The sequence below is a fragment of the Topomyia yanbarensis genome, chromosome 3 (assembly GCF_030247195.1).
Source record: "Topomyia yanbarensis strain Yona2022 chromosome 3, ASM3024719v1, whole genome shotgun sequence".
Lineage (NCBI taxonomy): Eukaryota > Metazoa > Arthropoda > Insecta > Diptera > Culicidae > Topomyia > Topomyia yanbarensis.
In genome coordinates, this window is record NC_080672.1 from 23199687 (window position 1) to 23213575 (window position 13889).

Here is a 13889-nt window from a genome sequence, read left to right on the forward strand (position 1 = left end):
TTCGCGGCTTGTTCACATATGACGGTACCCGATACATGGAACATACCCCATTCCATATCGCTGGCTGCTTGTCCTCAGCTATACCACCGTCCATTACGTCTAGCAGAGCGAGCTTCAAAATTGGTCGTACAAGTGTACCCGTAGTTGTCTGCAGAAGCGCTTTCCGAATCTTGACATCCTTAGCTGGAAAACCCTGCAAAACCCATCCTCTTACCCACTTATTCCTGGTATTATCATCAGCCATCACTACCAAGTCACCCACCCATATTGCTCTTGTTTCCGAAAACCATTTCGTTCGTCGGGAGATAGTCGGAAGGTATTCCCTGATCCACCGTTTCCAGAATTGATCTAACATGTGCTGAACGATGTTCCAACTGCTTCGTAGTGCTAGCTTTTCGTCTATAGGCGCGTTCACTGGCTGGCATATCCCCTTCGAGCTAAGCAGAAGGAAGTGATTCGGCGTTAGTGACTCCTGCTCAAACGTATAATCGACGCCAGTATAGGTGAAGGGTTTGACAAACGGTATCACCCTGGACTCCGGAAGCGCTGACATCCGTTGAGCTTGGGGTAGCTTTGAAAACTCGACAGTACTGGCATCGTTTCGCTGTTTGTCGTATTTCGACCCGCAGACGTGAAATGGCAAACATCTGGCGAGCTTCATTCACGACGATTTCTCCATACCTATGACCCTGCTGTCTGTGGTACCAGTCCAAGATCAAGTTGGTTATGTAGTGTCCTCTAGGCAGAACCACAGGGAATATGGCATCATAGGGGAAAAAATTGCTACTTTCAGGCGACTTTCAATTCGCAAAACTCCGAATTCATCTAACTTAGGCGATGATTTAAAGATACTGCTCGATTTGTCGAGTGGTTTCTGCTTATCCCTCGGCAATTCAAGGTTTCGGCGTAGAGTGATTACTTCATCTTGAGATCCCTCGTACTGGGCGGTTTTTCCAGGCTGTTCTTTCTGCCAAACGAAACAGCTTCTCAAAGCCGGATGATAACAAAGCTTTGAGTTTGTTTCGGAAACTTTCGGATTTAGTGGAGTTTGTTCAAAGCTGTAATTTAAATTTAATTCATCGTTTATAATAGTGTAAGTTTTAATTTGTTTGTCACATTTCTTAGTCCATTTGATGTTTTAACCGTAACAATGTTTAATTTTGGCAAAATACATTTTAATTATAGGTTTGGAAAAAAAGTGTACTGAAAACGCGCGTATCTGTTGAAGCTAGATTATAGACTTTATGACAGTTGTTGGTTCTTCCTTGTTCGTATTAAAACTGTGTTGCCAGATGCATCATTTCCGCACAACACATCGGCATTTCGGGGCTAGTTCACAGATGACGGTACGTTGGCCTGCTGATACATGGAACAGACATAATAAATTACAATTCATAATTCAATAATTTTGTATCAGTGTAAGAGGGCACTGAAGCCGTAATAAAACGACGGAAAGTTAACAATATATATAAAACAAGTTTTATTCGTACGAGGTTAAAAATCCAACTGACATCCGGAAACAGTTATTGCTACGTCGATGACGTCGCTTTCCTGACAGCGCCTGCTGTCAGGGTCGAGCCTCTTGGTAGGCAGCGGTGGAAAACCGCCAGTGTTCCCAGTCGTAACAAATAACAAAAAAATCAAATATTATTGCTGTCTATTCTGGGCGCACTGCTTTCCGGTAGTGAGCAATGGTCTGGTTTATCCTCCATTGCGTCCATGTCGTCGTCGCTAGAGCTTTGATTTTCGCTGTTAGATGCTTGGTGCTTTGTGTCTATTCGTGTTTTTTTCTTTCCTAGGTATGCTAAATGTTGGCCTGGGGATACCGTCGAATATTGTTTGTCCGGCATTTATTTTTTGTCCGGCCGTTTGTGGTGTATCAGCAGATGTCGAAGCTTGTTTGCTAGTGTTGGTTGTAGTAGATAGATTTTCTTTTGATTTTTTTTGCGCATGGCTACAGAACTGACACTTGGACATCTGTCCAGGGTGCGTATAGGTATAGGTTAGCTCAGCCGCACTCGCACCACCCGAACACCGTTGAGAAGGCCAGGAAAAGCGTTTCTCCAAGTGTCGTTTGTGACGGATTCCACTTCTTCATACTTCGACATGAATCTTTTAATATAATCGGTGCCAACTCGTATAGGGGAATTTCCGTCAGATCGTGGTACATATACACGGAGATCTTGGTTTTGACGTTTTCATATTCCACATCGTAATGCATGTTGTTCCTCGCTACGAAGCTTTATGCCTCGACGAAGGAGCTGAACGTTTTTATTACTACTTGTCTCGTATGATGTATGTGTAAGACCTGTAAGAACAAGTTCAATTTTCACCCTGATCAACTTTTCCACCTTGCGCACGACGGGTCTGCGAAAAGTCAATCGCGATTGTGGTCTTCCGTAGTGGGCGAATTTGGGATTTTAGGGATAGCAAAATTTCGCGGTGCGCTTTATGACTTCTTGTCCGATCTGTTTCAGTACCGTGCACGGACACCAATATTCTTTCATACAATTCAAATGCGACCATTCACACTTGTCCGGCACGGCACCATCCCGGACAAGTGCGAATGCTTGGATCACTGAATCGAATCGGAAAGGTGTAAATTTGGCTTTAGTCTGTACAAAACGAGGACTATGTAATATTTTAGGGTGACGAAAAACCACCGCCATTTTCCAAAACTCAGTTATAGGTCGATAAATTTCGCAGTTCTCTCTTCTTCTTCTCTTGTAAATTTTAGTACAGATTTTAAGTATATGAATAAACGAGAGACAAGAGGATAGAACCACTATTTACTGTACAATTATCTATATTTTCCCCTTGAATGATCGATATTTTCTGAAATTTTTTACAATGTCTGTATACACATTCTTCGACGCCTCATCGCTCGTCCGCAAAATGTATCCAGAAGAGTGCTTATCATACATTGCAATAAGCTCATAGCAGATGTTGTACACGGTTCTCGAAATCTTCTCATGCAACGTAGTCGAACGTTTGCTCTGAACGATGAAGCTAATGATCTGCATTAGAATGTACGGTGCCAATATACGAATATCCGTTTCGACCTTCTTATTGGCAAGCGACATGATTCTGAAATATTGGATAACTGATTAAAAAACTTAATTCTGTATGTCAATCCTTCCGGCAGTCACGCTCGTTTAAAGAGTCGCGTTAGACTTTCGGAGGAATTTGAAAAAAAACATACTTTTCCAGGGGCAACAGAAGATCCGATAGCGTTAAGATTTCGAAACTGTTCAGTGGACAATCTGCTGGCCGCCCCTCTTTGTAGCTGATAATTGCTGCTATCAGTTGGTTGAATACCCAAAAATAGTGTGGCAATCGGTTTATCACATAGTTGGGTCTGCAATATGAAACCATTAGAGTAACGCGATAGAAATATAATAGTTACGATCTTGCTTACCTTGTGATCATCAACAAATATAGCACATCGCTTATCGATCGATGGAGCTGATAGAAGGTTTTCTCCTCGCCATCCACGACTGTGTACTTTTTGATGTTGATACTTGCAAGGAAATTTATCATATTGTCCATAATGACTGGTACTAGCGTTAGCTAAAATTAGAACGGGCGTGTTATAGTGCTACTTATTTTTATAAAATAATGTAGAAAAGTACCTTTGGATTAGCAACAATCACGGAAAAACAGTTTATGATCTCTTCCAGGCAAGATAAGTCTTCAAAAAACTTTTTTAAGACACATAACGGTAGCACATCGTTTACTAGAATGTTGCCAAAAGACCTCACGAATGCTTTCTCCACATCCTGAGAAACTCCCGAGGCAAATGCGTGTTTGGCAAATGTAGTGTAAACTCTCAGGACGAATTTTTTCGTGCTGTAGCTGCCATCCACGGTCGTTTCTCTTTCCAACTGATTTAATCGCTCGGTAAACCTATCGGCAGTATCGTGGTGCGTCAAAAAGGTAGCGAAGATTTTCACGTGTTGTGAATGTAGATGTGCATCAATATCGGCGTCGTCGTTTATACATGGACTGGAGCTCTCTTTACATTCTTTGGTTTCATTTCGTAACTGCAACAGAAAGCCGGCCCAACGGCTTTCGACGATTTGTTCGATTCGTTCTGGTTCCAGCTTCAGATAGTCTTTGTGTTGGAGCGCATTAGTTAGCAGAGCACTTGACGATTGGCTGTCGGCTTTCAGCTTGAAATAATAAAAAGAAAAACAATTAACGGTGAATATTACTTCAGTGATTCGCAAGAAACATGGTACGCAATGATAAATGTGACGCCATCCTTTCACCTAAAAACAGAGCTTCAGTATTACGGAATTTTGGACTTTTGTTTCAATAGACTTCGTAGGTAAATCCTTCCTGACTGGAACTTGGAACATACAACGACTGGTTTATGAGACCTGTGCTCTATACTATCCAACAAGGATGCTAAATCAACAATTGCAAATACCTACCGCTTGATCCAAATAGCATAGAAACATTTCCCGTTGCTCATCGGATAGTTCCTTCTTGTTGACAGCTTTATAGCGAATTACAAGAGAACATCCCTTGAGACAGGCGCTGAAACAATCTGGATCACATTTTCTTAGCTTCTTGATCGCCCTTCCAGCTAAATACTCGTCAATAGCACAAATGTACTTTGAAAGCAATTCGTTAAACTGTTCCGAGGGAATCAGCTTTTTCCGGTTGGCATTATTCTGTTCAAAAATTAAACGTAGTAAATAATAAACGAGTTCTTCAACTTACATTAAAAATAAACTACCTTCTGAAGACAGTTGAATACCAGCAAAATCAGTTGGAAATCCGTATCCGGTTGCTGCAAAAAGTGCTCCAAAATAGACTTGAAACATTCGAGTGCATCTTCGGTAATATTTATGACCGTTTGGCGGAGAAGAGCAACAATCAGCGACGATGATTGACCAAAAATTGCAATAAGTGTCTGCACATCCAAAAACTTAAACAGATTTGGTACTGTTCCAAATGTTAATTGCTCTGTCGAAAAACAAACAAATAAGTTTTCTAATTATGGTTCGATTAACAGTATACTTACTGCTGAGAACATTCCTCTGAAGATCCACAACTTCACGACCTCCACAGTTATGTAAATCAGCAAAGATCAGTATGTTAATTCCGACAATGATTGTTTTCCGTTCCGGGGACACTTCGTCTATTCGGATTTGATCCAAAACTTTTAACAATTTTAACAGCTGCGGTACATCACCGATATTCGCTTCTTCAGTTTGTGTTTCGGCGCGTTTATCCAGAAGTTTTCGAATCCGGCTCATTGTTTTCAGCTCTTGAAACTCGAAGATTCGCTCGAATGAGAAATGTTTAGCCACTGAGCAGTTACTTTCAACGAGAATGCCTTCAACTATTCGTTTGTACACAGAGAGCAGGATCACCTCCATCAAAGCGGTATCGTCTCCCAGTTGATCTATGATGTGCTTAAATTCCTCGAAACAATCGTTAACCAGTAGCTGCTGAACAACGGACGTCTTCTGCTCCAAACTAAGCTGCTGCATGAACCAGACAATCGTTGCTCGATCCTGCAAGAGCCATCGCAGTTGATTGAATTCAGTTGGTGCTAGAATCTTCTGTGTTAGCTCTTCCAGATCTTCTTCCGGTGAGACACTTGTCAGTTGCGAAACTCTTATCCTCTGTAGATGTATCCGGTTCAGAAGAATTCGCTCACTTGGAGGAATCTGTTCCTCTAGCTGTTTCCACTCATCCGCGGTAAGAAACTGGTAAATTAAATGGTTATCACTGGTTTCTATAGAATCCGGTCTGTAGTAATGGACCAGTAGCCGATAGTTGCCATAAAAATAGACTAGCTTCATGTAGGATCCAAAAACCCGAGAATCTCTAATACTTCCATCGATCAATAGCTTCCCATAGTTACACATCACTTCGTCAAATTCCTTAAATTGTCGATCTAACTTATCCCAGAAGAGGTTTGTCTGCTCAATGAGAGTATTCCCAGCGAAAAAGTAACACAACCAACAAACAGCAAGCTCCAATTTGAAAAATTCCTTCTCACATTGCTCTTCTGCAATCGACTCAAGTATTTCCGCCAAATATTCCTGCATTTTACGCCAATAAACAAAACTTCGTTTTGTCAAAAGTCCTTTAACATAATCCAGCATTGATTGACTCAGAACACCGTTTGCATCTGGCCACGCAAACGATAGTGATTTCCATTGATCCTGCAGCTGCAGACGAACGATCTTAGTCGAACTCTCTTTCTGAGACGGCAGTAACAATTTGAAAAAATATTCGCACTCCATCGAATCAGTTCCGGCCACCTCTCCGTTCTCTAGTATTCTGCGCTTCGCGGGAGTTTCTTCGTCGAGACCAGACTTCCTCTTATTGGTTGGATTCCTCAACTGCTTTAATTGCTCACCCAGATCATGATCGTCCAGGTAATCATCCAGTTTAAGGAAAAGTTCCTCTCGAAAATTTTCGCTTCGGTTCAATTTGACATATGATTCGATGGTTGAGACAATCACAGCTTGGTATCTTTCCAATGTTTGCGGTCCTTTCTTGATGAACATCGTTCGCAAAATGATGTCAATTATAATCGTCTCCAAAATCAATGGATTATATTCGTTTATTCCGCAGATCAATGAAAATAGATCCCCCAGGCAGGATTCTGATGAACCATACTTTTCCAGGAATGTCTTCAATTTAACGGTTATGATCCCGGTAAAATCGAAATCCTCTACCAGCTTCTGGTCGACTTTGATAAAGTATTTCTTCATTAGATGAAACACATAGCTTGTGAGTTGAAAAATCTGATGAATATCCAATACGATCGATTTTTCCGGTTCGACAAAAACGTACAGCAAAATGTATTTAAGGAACAACAATATATCCAGCTTGGTTTCACGATAAGCTCTCAGGTAACCTTCAATTAGTAGGGCAATTACGTGAACGGGAAGTTGGTCCGTTTCAAAATAGTTCATTAGGAGATGTTTTCTGCTTTGGTCCAGCACTCTGTTATATTTCGAGCCATTTCCATCTTGAAAATAGACTTGTTTTAACAGTTCCAGCAGATTTTCCTGACAATCTAAACCATGACTTTTCAAACGGAGACTAACTTCACATAAACTTGGAAGCACAAGAGTGAAGGCCGCCCTCCAGTTCTCATCGTCGCCAGCTGATTTAACATAGATTCGTATGTCATCTGAAATTAATCGAATGGTTTTCTCTTCCTCATTCTTGTTGAAGGAATGCTCAAGGTACTTTAGATAGTAACTAAGCGTTATCTGCAAAACTTTTCCGTAACTCATATAGTCAAATTTGTAGAAATTTTTATACTTGATATTAAATGCCACAATTAGACAACTTTCCAGAAAAGCTCTGGGTCTTATCGAAGGCATGTTGCTATCGAGTTTTGAGAAAACTTTCTGAAGTTTTTGAATAATACTCGGTGGAAGTGCATTCGATGGACAGGGAAGCAACAGAAATTCATTTATAATCTGCCACTTATCGTCGAACTCTTTTTGACCTAACTCTGCTAAGTGGTTCGCGAACTGCTGGATACCGTCGAGGAAAAACTGAAATATTACCTCGTATTTCGACATGTAGTAAAAATTATTAGACTTCCACAGTTTGATACCGTAAACTAAACCGGCAGCGAAGTCTTGATCATTTTGTTGCAACCGCTTTTTGATCTCTGAAAAATCGTTGAAATGAAAATTGTTCTATTTTACGTATGACATTAGCACCTACCTTCTTTCATAGACATTGCTGGATATTGTAATTGAACAGTAACTAAAGAAAAATCCCAATTTATTTCACGACCTACCGATAATATGGACTAAATTTCATAAATTCACGTGTGATTGAGAACTGTCAACGAAACGAAAACATTCGAAGCAAGAGGGTTAGAAAATTGCTTAGAAGAATATTGTAAACACAGTCAGTGCCCTATCAGCATTATGCGCTACCCATTTGGTTACCCAGAGCGCGAGCGCAGCAGTGATGCGGGTCGCGCGCCATCACCATGTGTCTTTTTGGCACTGTAGAAAATGTTGTGAAAAGTTTAATTTTTTGATTGCATAACAACTTCTTTAAAACTTTTGCCTTTGCGGATTACAGTCGTGATTCGCTGGTTAGACACTTTCTAATTGGACTCATTTTTAGTTGGACCTCAGCTAGTTGGACCATTGTCCAACTAAAAAGCATCCGAACGCCAAAATCTCATGTCAAATTTACTTTGACAATCAATTTGACAATATTTTGAGATGTGAACAGATGCATTTACAATGCCAACATCTCCTTAGGAGAGTTTTTGACAACGGTCCAACTAGCGAAACACGACTGTATTAAATTTTGTTCTTTTATCGTCTACAAAATATAACAATATACATTCCATTCCCGTCTCTTTTCTTCTGCTGTGATTTTTATGCATTTTCATGCATATAATTCTAGTAAGCATTCAATGAGTGGATAGACCGAATATGTCCAATTCATAAAATTTACAGCAGAAGAAACGAGAGGCAGAAAGGAAAGTATGCTATCGATGCATAAATAAAATTCTGCGTGTATATATTAACTTTTCATCTACATTTAACCCATTAATGCACAACGATTGTACGTCGATTCCCGGTTTACCATTTCCCGGAAAACCATTTTCCGGAATGTCATTTCCCAGAAAACCATTTCCCGGAATGTACCATTTCCCGGAAAACCATTTCCCGGAATGTACCATCTCCCAGAATATCATTTTCCGGAATGTACCAATTTCCGGAATACTATTTCCCGGAATGTACCATTTCCCGGAATACCATTACCCGGAATATACCTTTTCTCGGTAATTATTTATACTATTGAAATCTAAAGTAAACATGTAAAAGAACAAATCCAGAGCTATGTTGACTTGACTTACATATGGGTCATTCCACGCGAAGTGATCAAAAAAAGATGAAAACTTGAAATCGACCTTCACGGATTTGAACCAAATTTGAAGGAATTGTTCATCTAGGGCCAATATATAAAAACCCAAATTTTTGTGTCAATTGAAGCACCCCTCGGGTTATGGGAGCACCCCCCGTTTTGGCAAATTGCCAAAACGCTTGATTTTCTTTTGATCATATCTCCGGTTCTATTTACTCTAGAATCAAACCGTAAGTTGGCTTTTGAAGAAAATTGTTCAAGGAGTCTAGAAATAATATTATTTTTTGTCGGCAGTGCTGCCAACTATGCGATTTTTTCAGTTAAATATTAAAAGTTAGTTTTTCTCTCAATACATATATCTTAATTTTGAAAATTTTAATGCCATCGCGTTCCTCAGACATTTTTACATAAAAAACACTTATCATCCCAATATAATATGAGCGCATCCTGAGATATACCGTTTTTTCCTCTATTCTTTATTTCACATTATTCCGCGACAAATAAAGTATACAATCAAGATATGATAAGCTTTATAGATATTGATTGACTGTGCTGGAATAAAACATGATGACATTATTCTGCATTCCAAGTTTTTGTTTGGTTCGCTTGACACCTTATCTTTGCTCTCTAATCATATTAATAAAAAAATAAGCTCTCATAAATCAATAAAGTACCAGAAAACAGATTATGCTTTAAAAAGGCAAAGTCTCAAAGAAGATTGTTATGAATTATTAATTTCCAAAAAAGTACTCAAATTTTAAAGAAGACGTTCAAAAATATTTTTCATGATTTGCTCATCTCCAAAAGAAGGCGAATAAGCTCATAGAATAACAATTATAATTCAAAAAGTTATAACCCCATAGAAAATCCTACCGATTTTCCCACCGACTAAATCGGCTTGCGTCGGCACAATCGGCCGACTATGCCACCAATTAATCGGTCGATTGTTGCACCAACTCTTATGGGGGTTTAAGGGTCAGCCGACGCGACAACCGATTAAATATGATAGACAAAATCTGTTGAAATCGGTCTATTTCAACCAATTAAATCGATCGATTAGTTGATAGTTTAAAACTAGAAACAGGTTCACACAGATTAAATCTGGCGATTAATATGGTGACGAAAATTGTCCACCGACGAAACCCATCTTGGTCGTTTAATTAATCTGTCGACCTCGAAGCACCCGTTTTCGTCGGTCGACTGTGAAATTTATGAACTGTCAAATTTTCTATGGGGAAGGTATGTTAAGACCACTAGTACTTAAATCTAGGGGCAGATCACTTGTGATGCATTTTTAAAAATCAGCTAAATTAAATGCATTTCTTTCCATCAAAATAGAAATTCTTAATGTATTTTGCGTTGCGTGCAATGTATTTTGCGTTGTAAGACGTTAAAACCCTACAAAAAATTAGCCCTACATTCAACAAAACGTCGAACAAAGTGAATCAGCGTAGGACGTTTGTTGAACAAACTTTTCTGCGAGGGAGTGCAAAGTTGATGTAAAAATGGAAATTAAATGCATTTTTTTCTAATTTGATGCAAATTTGTTATACATTTCTAGAGTGATCTGCCCCTAGACTTAAATCCAATAAAACACCAAGAATATTTTGAAAGAGTTCTTAAAAGAATGTGAAACTACATAGAAATAAAAAGTACATATAAATCAAAAACATGCCAAAAATAACGACAAGGAAGCATGCATGTATAAGAAAGAAAAAACCGCATATTTTTTAGATGCATGATCCATAAAAATCTCAAAATAAATATATCTGAAGCATTGTTGATATGTTATTCTAACTTACATTTAAAATCAATAAAATTCCAAACATATTTCCAAACTGTTTTTTATGTTCTAAAGTAGAGAGAATTTCGTAGTTTGTTTGACATTTGCTGCGTAGCAAGTGTAATCAAAATGAGTGGTGGCAATATACGTGGTCTAATTTATTTTCCGGGAAATGGTATTCCGGGAAATGGTTTTCCGGGAAATGGAACATTCTGGGAAATGGTTTTTCAGGGAAATGGTACATTCCGAGAAATGGTTTTCTGGGAAAGGGTACATTCCGGGAAATGGTTTTCCGGGAAATAGTACATTCTGGGATATGGTTTTCCGGAATATGGTATACCGGGAAATGGTATTCCGCGAAATGACGTACAACCATGCACAACCTACTATATATAGTAGGTGCCTAAAATAAGTTCAAATGCCCAAAGTTCAAAATAACAACGCAGTTCGGTGGTTGTCAGTATATGTACACTGCGCGTATATTCCTGCACGGTAAAAAAAACTTTACCCATTTTATGTATTCAAATTTCCCATTTTCGGAACTTATTCGAGCTGTCAAAAAAATGGGTATTTTTTTGTATCTAACAATGAGTACTTTTTTGCCATTTCACAACTACTCGATGAGGTAATGTCAATGGGTTTATTGATATTGATAATGGGTGAAAAATCCTTAAGCATTATTTCAAGCGAGTTAACCTGCAAACTAAGGATCGTAGTGGAACCTGCAAATTATCGCCCTGCATCGGAGTCCGTGGCGGAAACGGAACATTTCGGCAATGCTCCGAAAACAACGTCTGTTTAGACTACTGAGGATGTTGAAAATATGCGCCAGTTCGGCCTTTTTAGAGCAGCCTGTGGTGCAAATTTTCATTTTCAAATGCCAACTTTCAGTTCAATCAAACCGAACCATGATTCAAATTCAAAGCCTCCCTCAATCATTCATTTTCAAGTTGGCGGGATTTTCATAACTGAATAGTACGTCTTCATTTCAAATTGATGCTTTTTCATTCACCAACCAAAGCTGTCATCTGCTCTGTAAAGTCCAGTTTAGGTTAAATGTCGTCATGTTTTACGTTTTCAAGCTTACATGGACAGTAAGAACTATGCTCAGAGTAGTTTTGCTTGAAAAACCTAGTCAATACCCCAGTAAAGATATATTCACAGGGTCAATGAAATTGAAAATGAATGGAAAATGATTGATCAGGTCGGCTCTTTGAATGAATAATGGAAACGAACAACTGCGAATTGAACATAGTAGGGCATGATTTGAGAATTTTTCCTCCTTCAAGTTCAAAACAAACTGTTGAAAATTTGCAGCTCTGAGAGCAGCCAAAAGATCCAGCCATCAAAAATATATCCAGTTGGCGGTTTTATTTTGTTAAGTAGTTTTAGAATAGGATTTCTATCTAGATTCCTATACTTTTATAAAGAAACAATAATGTGAAATGAATGTTATTTTATGTTTTTTTAAATTCAGAAATAATTCTATTGACAGTATTTTTTATTCTGGCGCGAATTTCATGAATGGGTATTTTACGCATTTTGTTGTAACAGTTCTGCGAAAAATAATAAGTGAATCATACCCAGGTTGAAGTACAAGGTCTGTATTCATTTATGGGTACAAACGCATTACCCATTTAATGGGTTATTCCACTTTTATTGAAAATGAGTAGTTTTCTACGCATTAATGGGTACTTGATTTTATCAGTGTGCAAAATATTTAACAATTCCATATCAACATTAGAATAGGGCAAATAAGATTTGTAAACAAACTTTTGTTTTGCTGATTTCTCTTAATTTGTTATATTTTCAACCCAGAAGACATTTGAAATTGATTCTATCAAGGGTAAAGATGTTGATTCATGTGTATCTTTCATGAAATTCGATTCGACAGCGGAGTAATGAACGAAACAAGTTTGTTTATAAAAATCTCATTAATTCTTTTGAAGATCTGATATTGAATTGTTTAAAATCGACTCCTACACTGGAAAAAATCGATTTTAAAAATTTAAAGTCGATTTACAAAAAAAAACATTTTTGATTTGGAGGAAATTTGGATCCAAGATAGCTAATTATGTTCACTACTTACCGTCAAAAATTCAAGTTAGGCACTTTCAAGGAAAAAAAGTTATTAAAAAAAATTTCCTTGCCCAAACTGAATTTTTTTTTCAGGGAATTTTTATCGAAAATTAAACCAATGAAAATCATAATGAATAAGAGCAAAGATAAGCCATTTAACATCATCGATATATGCGAGATTTAACTAAATACCACTTGGCCGTGTACGAAGAAATATCTTGTCTATGTACCCGCCCGGGAAGTAGAGATTGATGATGTAGTCCCCAACAAGGGCCTTAATTGCGAAGTATGGGGTTCGCTCCTTCCAGAACCCTTTGTTTCGGCCAGTGAAAATTCTGGTTCGCAAGCAATTGCGTTAAGGAAAAGTCAAGGAGTATATGAGAACAGCTTATTTTCCATCAGCCTCATTTCGAACTTTTCGCCGAATCTGCTCTTCCAAACTTTGATTTTTTGGACGGGGCTAAACCAATTCGCCTTTTTGTGCCTCGACGAATGAACTGCCGCCGTAGCAAACAATTAGGCCTACAGCGACGTATTGTAGAAACACGGCACGATGTGGAAAATGCGGAGAGAATCATGAAAAGTTTTCCTACTGTGGAGAGATTCCGTATGATCTCTCGACATATTCCTCATATAAATTAAATTGAAACATTCTTTTAAGGAACGCTCCGATAAGAAATGCAAAAGAGTGCTACACCACCGACAACGACTAATTTTTACGTTTCCTTGTACATTAAAGAGCAAGAGTCTGATCATCCCATTGTGGAAAAATCATCAGTTTTCCCTCCTAAGCTTCCTCGTAAAGGCCTGAGAGTGTCCCTTGAAGGGTGCTGTTACAAAACCGAAGTAAGTGGTTGCTGGTCTCGGTAATCTTAGAAAATAGCAGGAATTTTCACATGGGACATCAAAAGCCCCAAGTGTCCCTATGTTTCAGTCCCTACACTTTCCCCCTGGTTTTACACAATACCTTTGCACTACGATTAAATGTCAGACGAAACGAATACCCGACGCGAACAACCGTGAACAGTCTTCTACTTCGTGATGGGCAGAGATTGCTTAGAAATGTACACGAATGGCACTTTTGAACGTCGGATCGCCCGATTTTTTCTCAATATACGCGACGCCACAAATGCAAATGAAAAACTTG

The 13889-nt window shown here is 38.6% G+C and overlaps 1 protein-coding gene across 1 annotated transcript; it reads right to left on the minus strand.

The window, feature by feature from the left end:
* Positions 1 to 2462: 2462 nt before the first annotated feature.
* On the minus strand, positions 2463 to 7846 carry LOC131690676 (uncharacterized). Its single transcript, XM_058976602.1, has 8 exons — positions 7714 to 7846; positions 5033 to 7657; positions 4745 to 4974; positions 4437 to 4679; positions 3633 to 4172; positions 3419 to 3570; positions 3203 to 3358; positions 2463 to 3087 (listed from the first exon to the last, which is right to left on the minus strand). Exons 1-8 carry the CDS (start codon positions 7727 to 7729, stop codon positions 2805 to 2807), a joined length of 4245 nt encoding a protein of 1414 aa, XP_058832585.1. The 5' UTR covers positions 7730 to 7846; the 3' UTR covers positions 2463 to 2804.
* Between the last annotated feature and the right edge of the window lie 6043 nt (positions 7847 to 13889).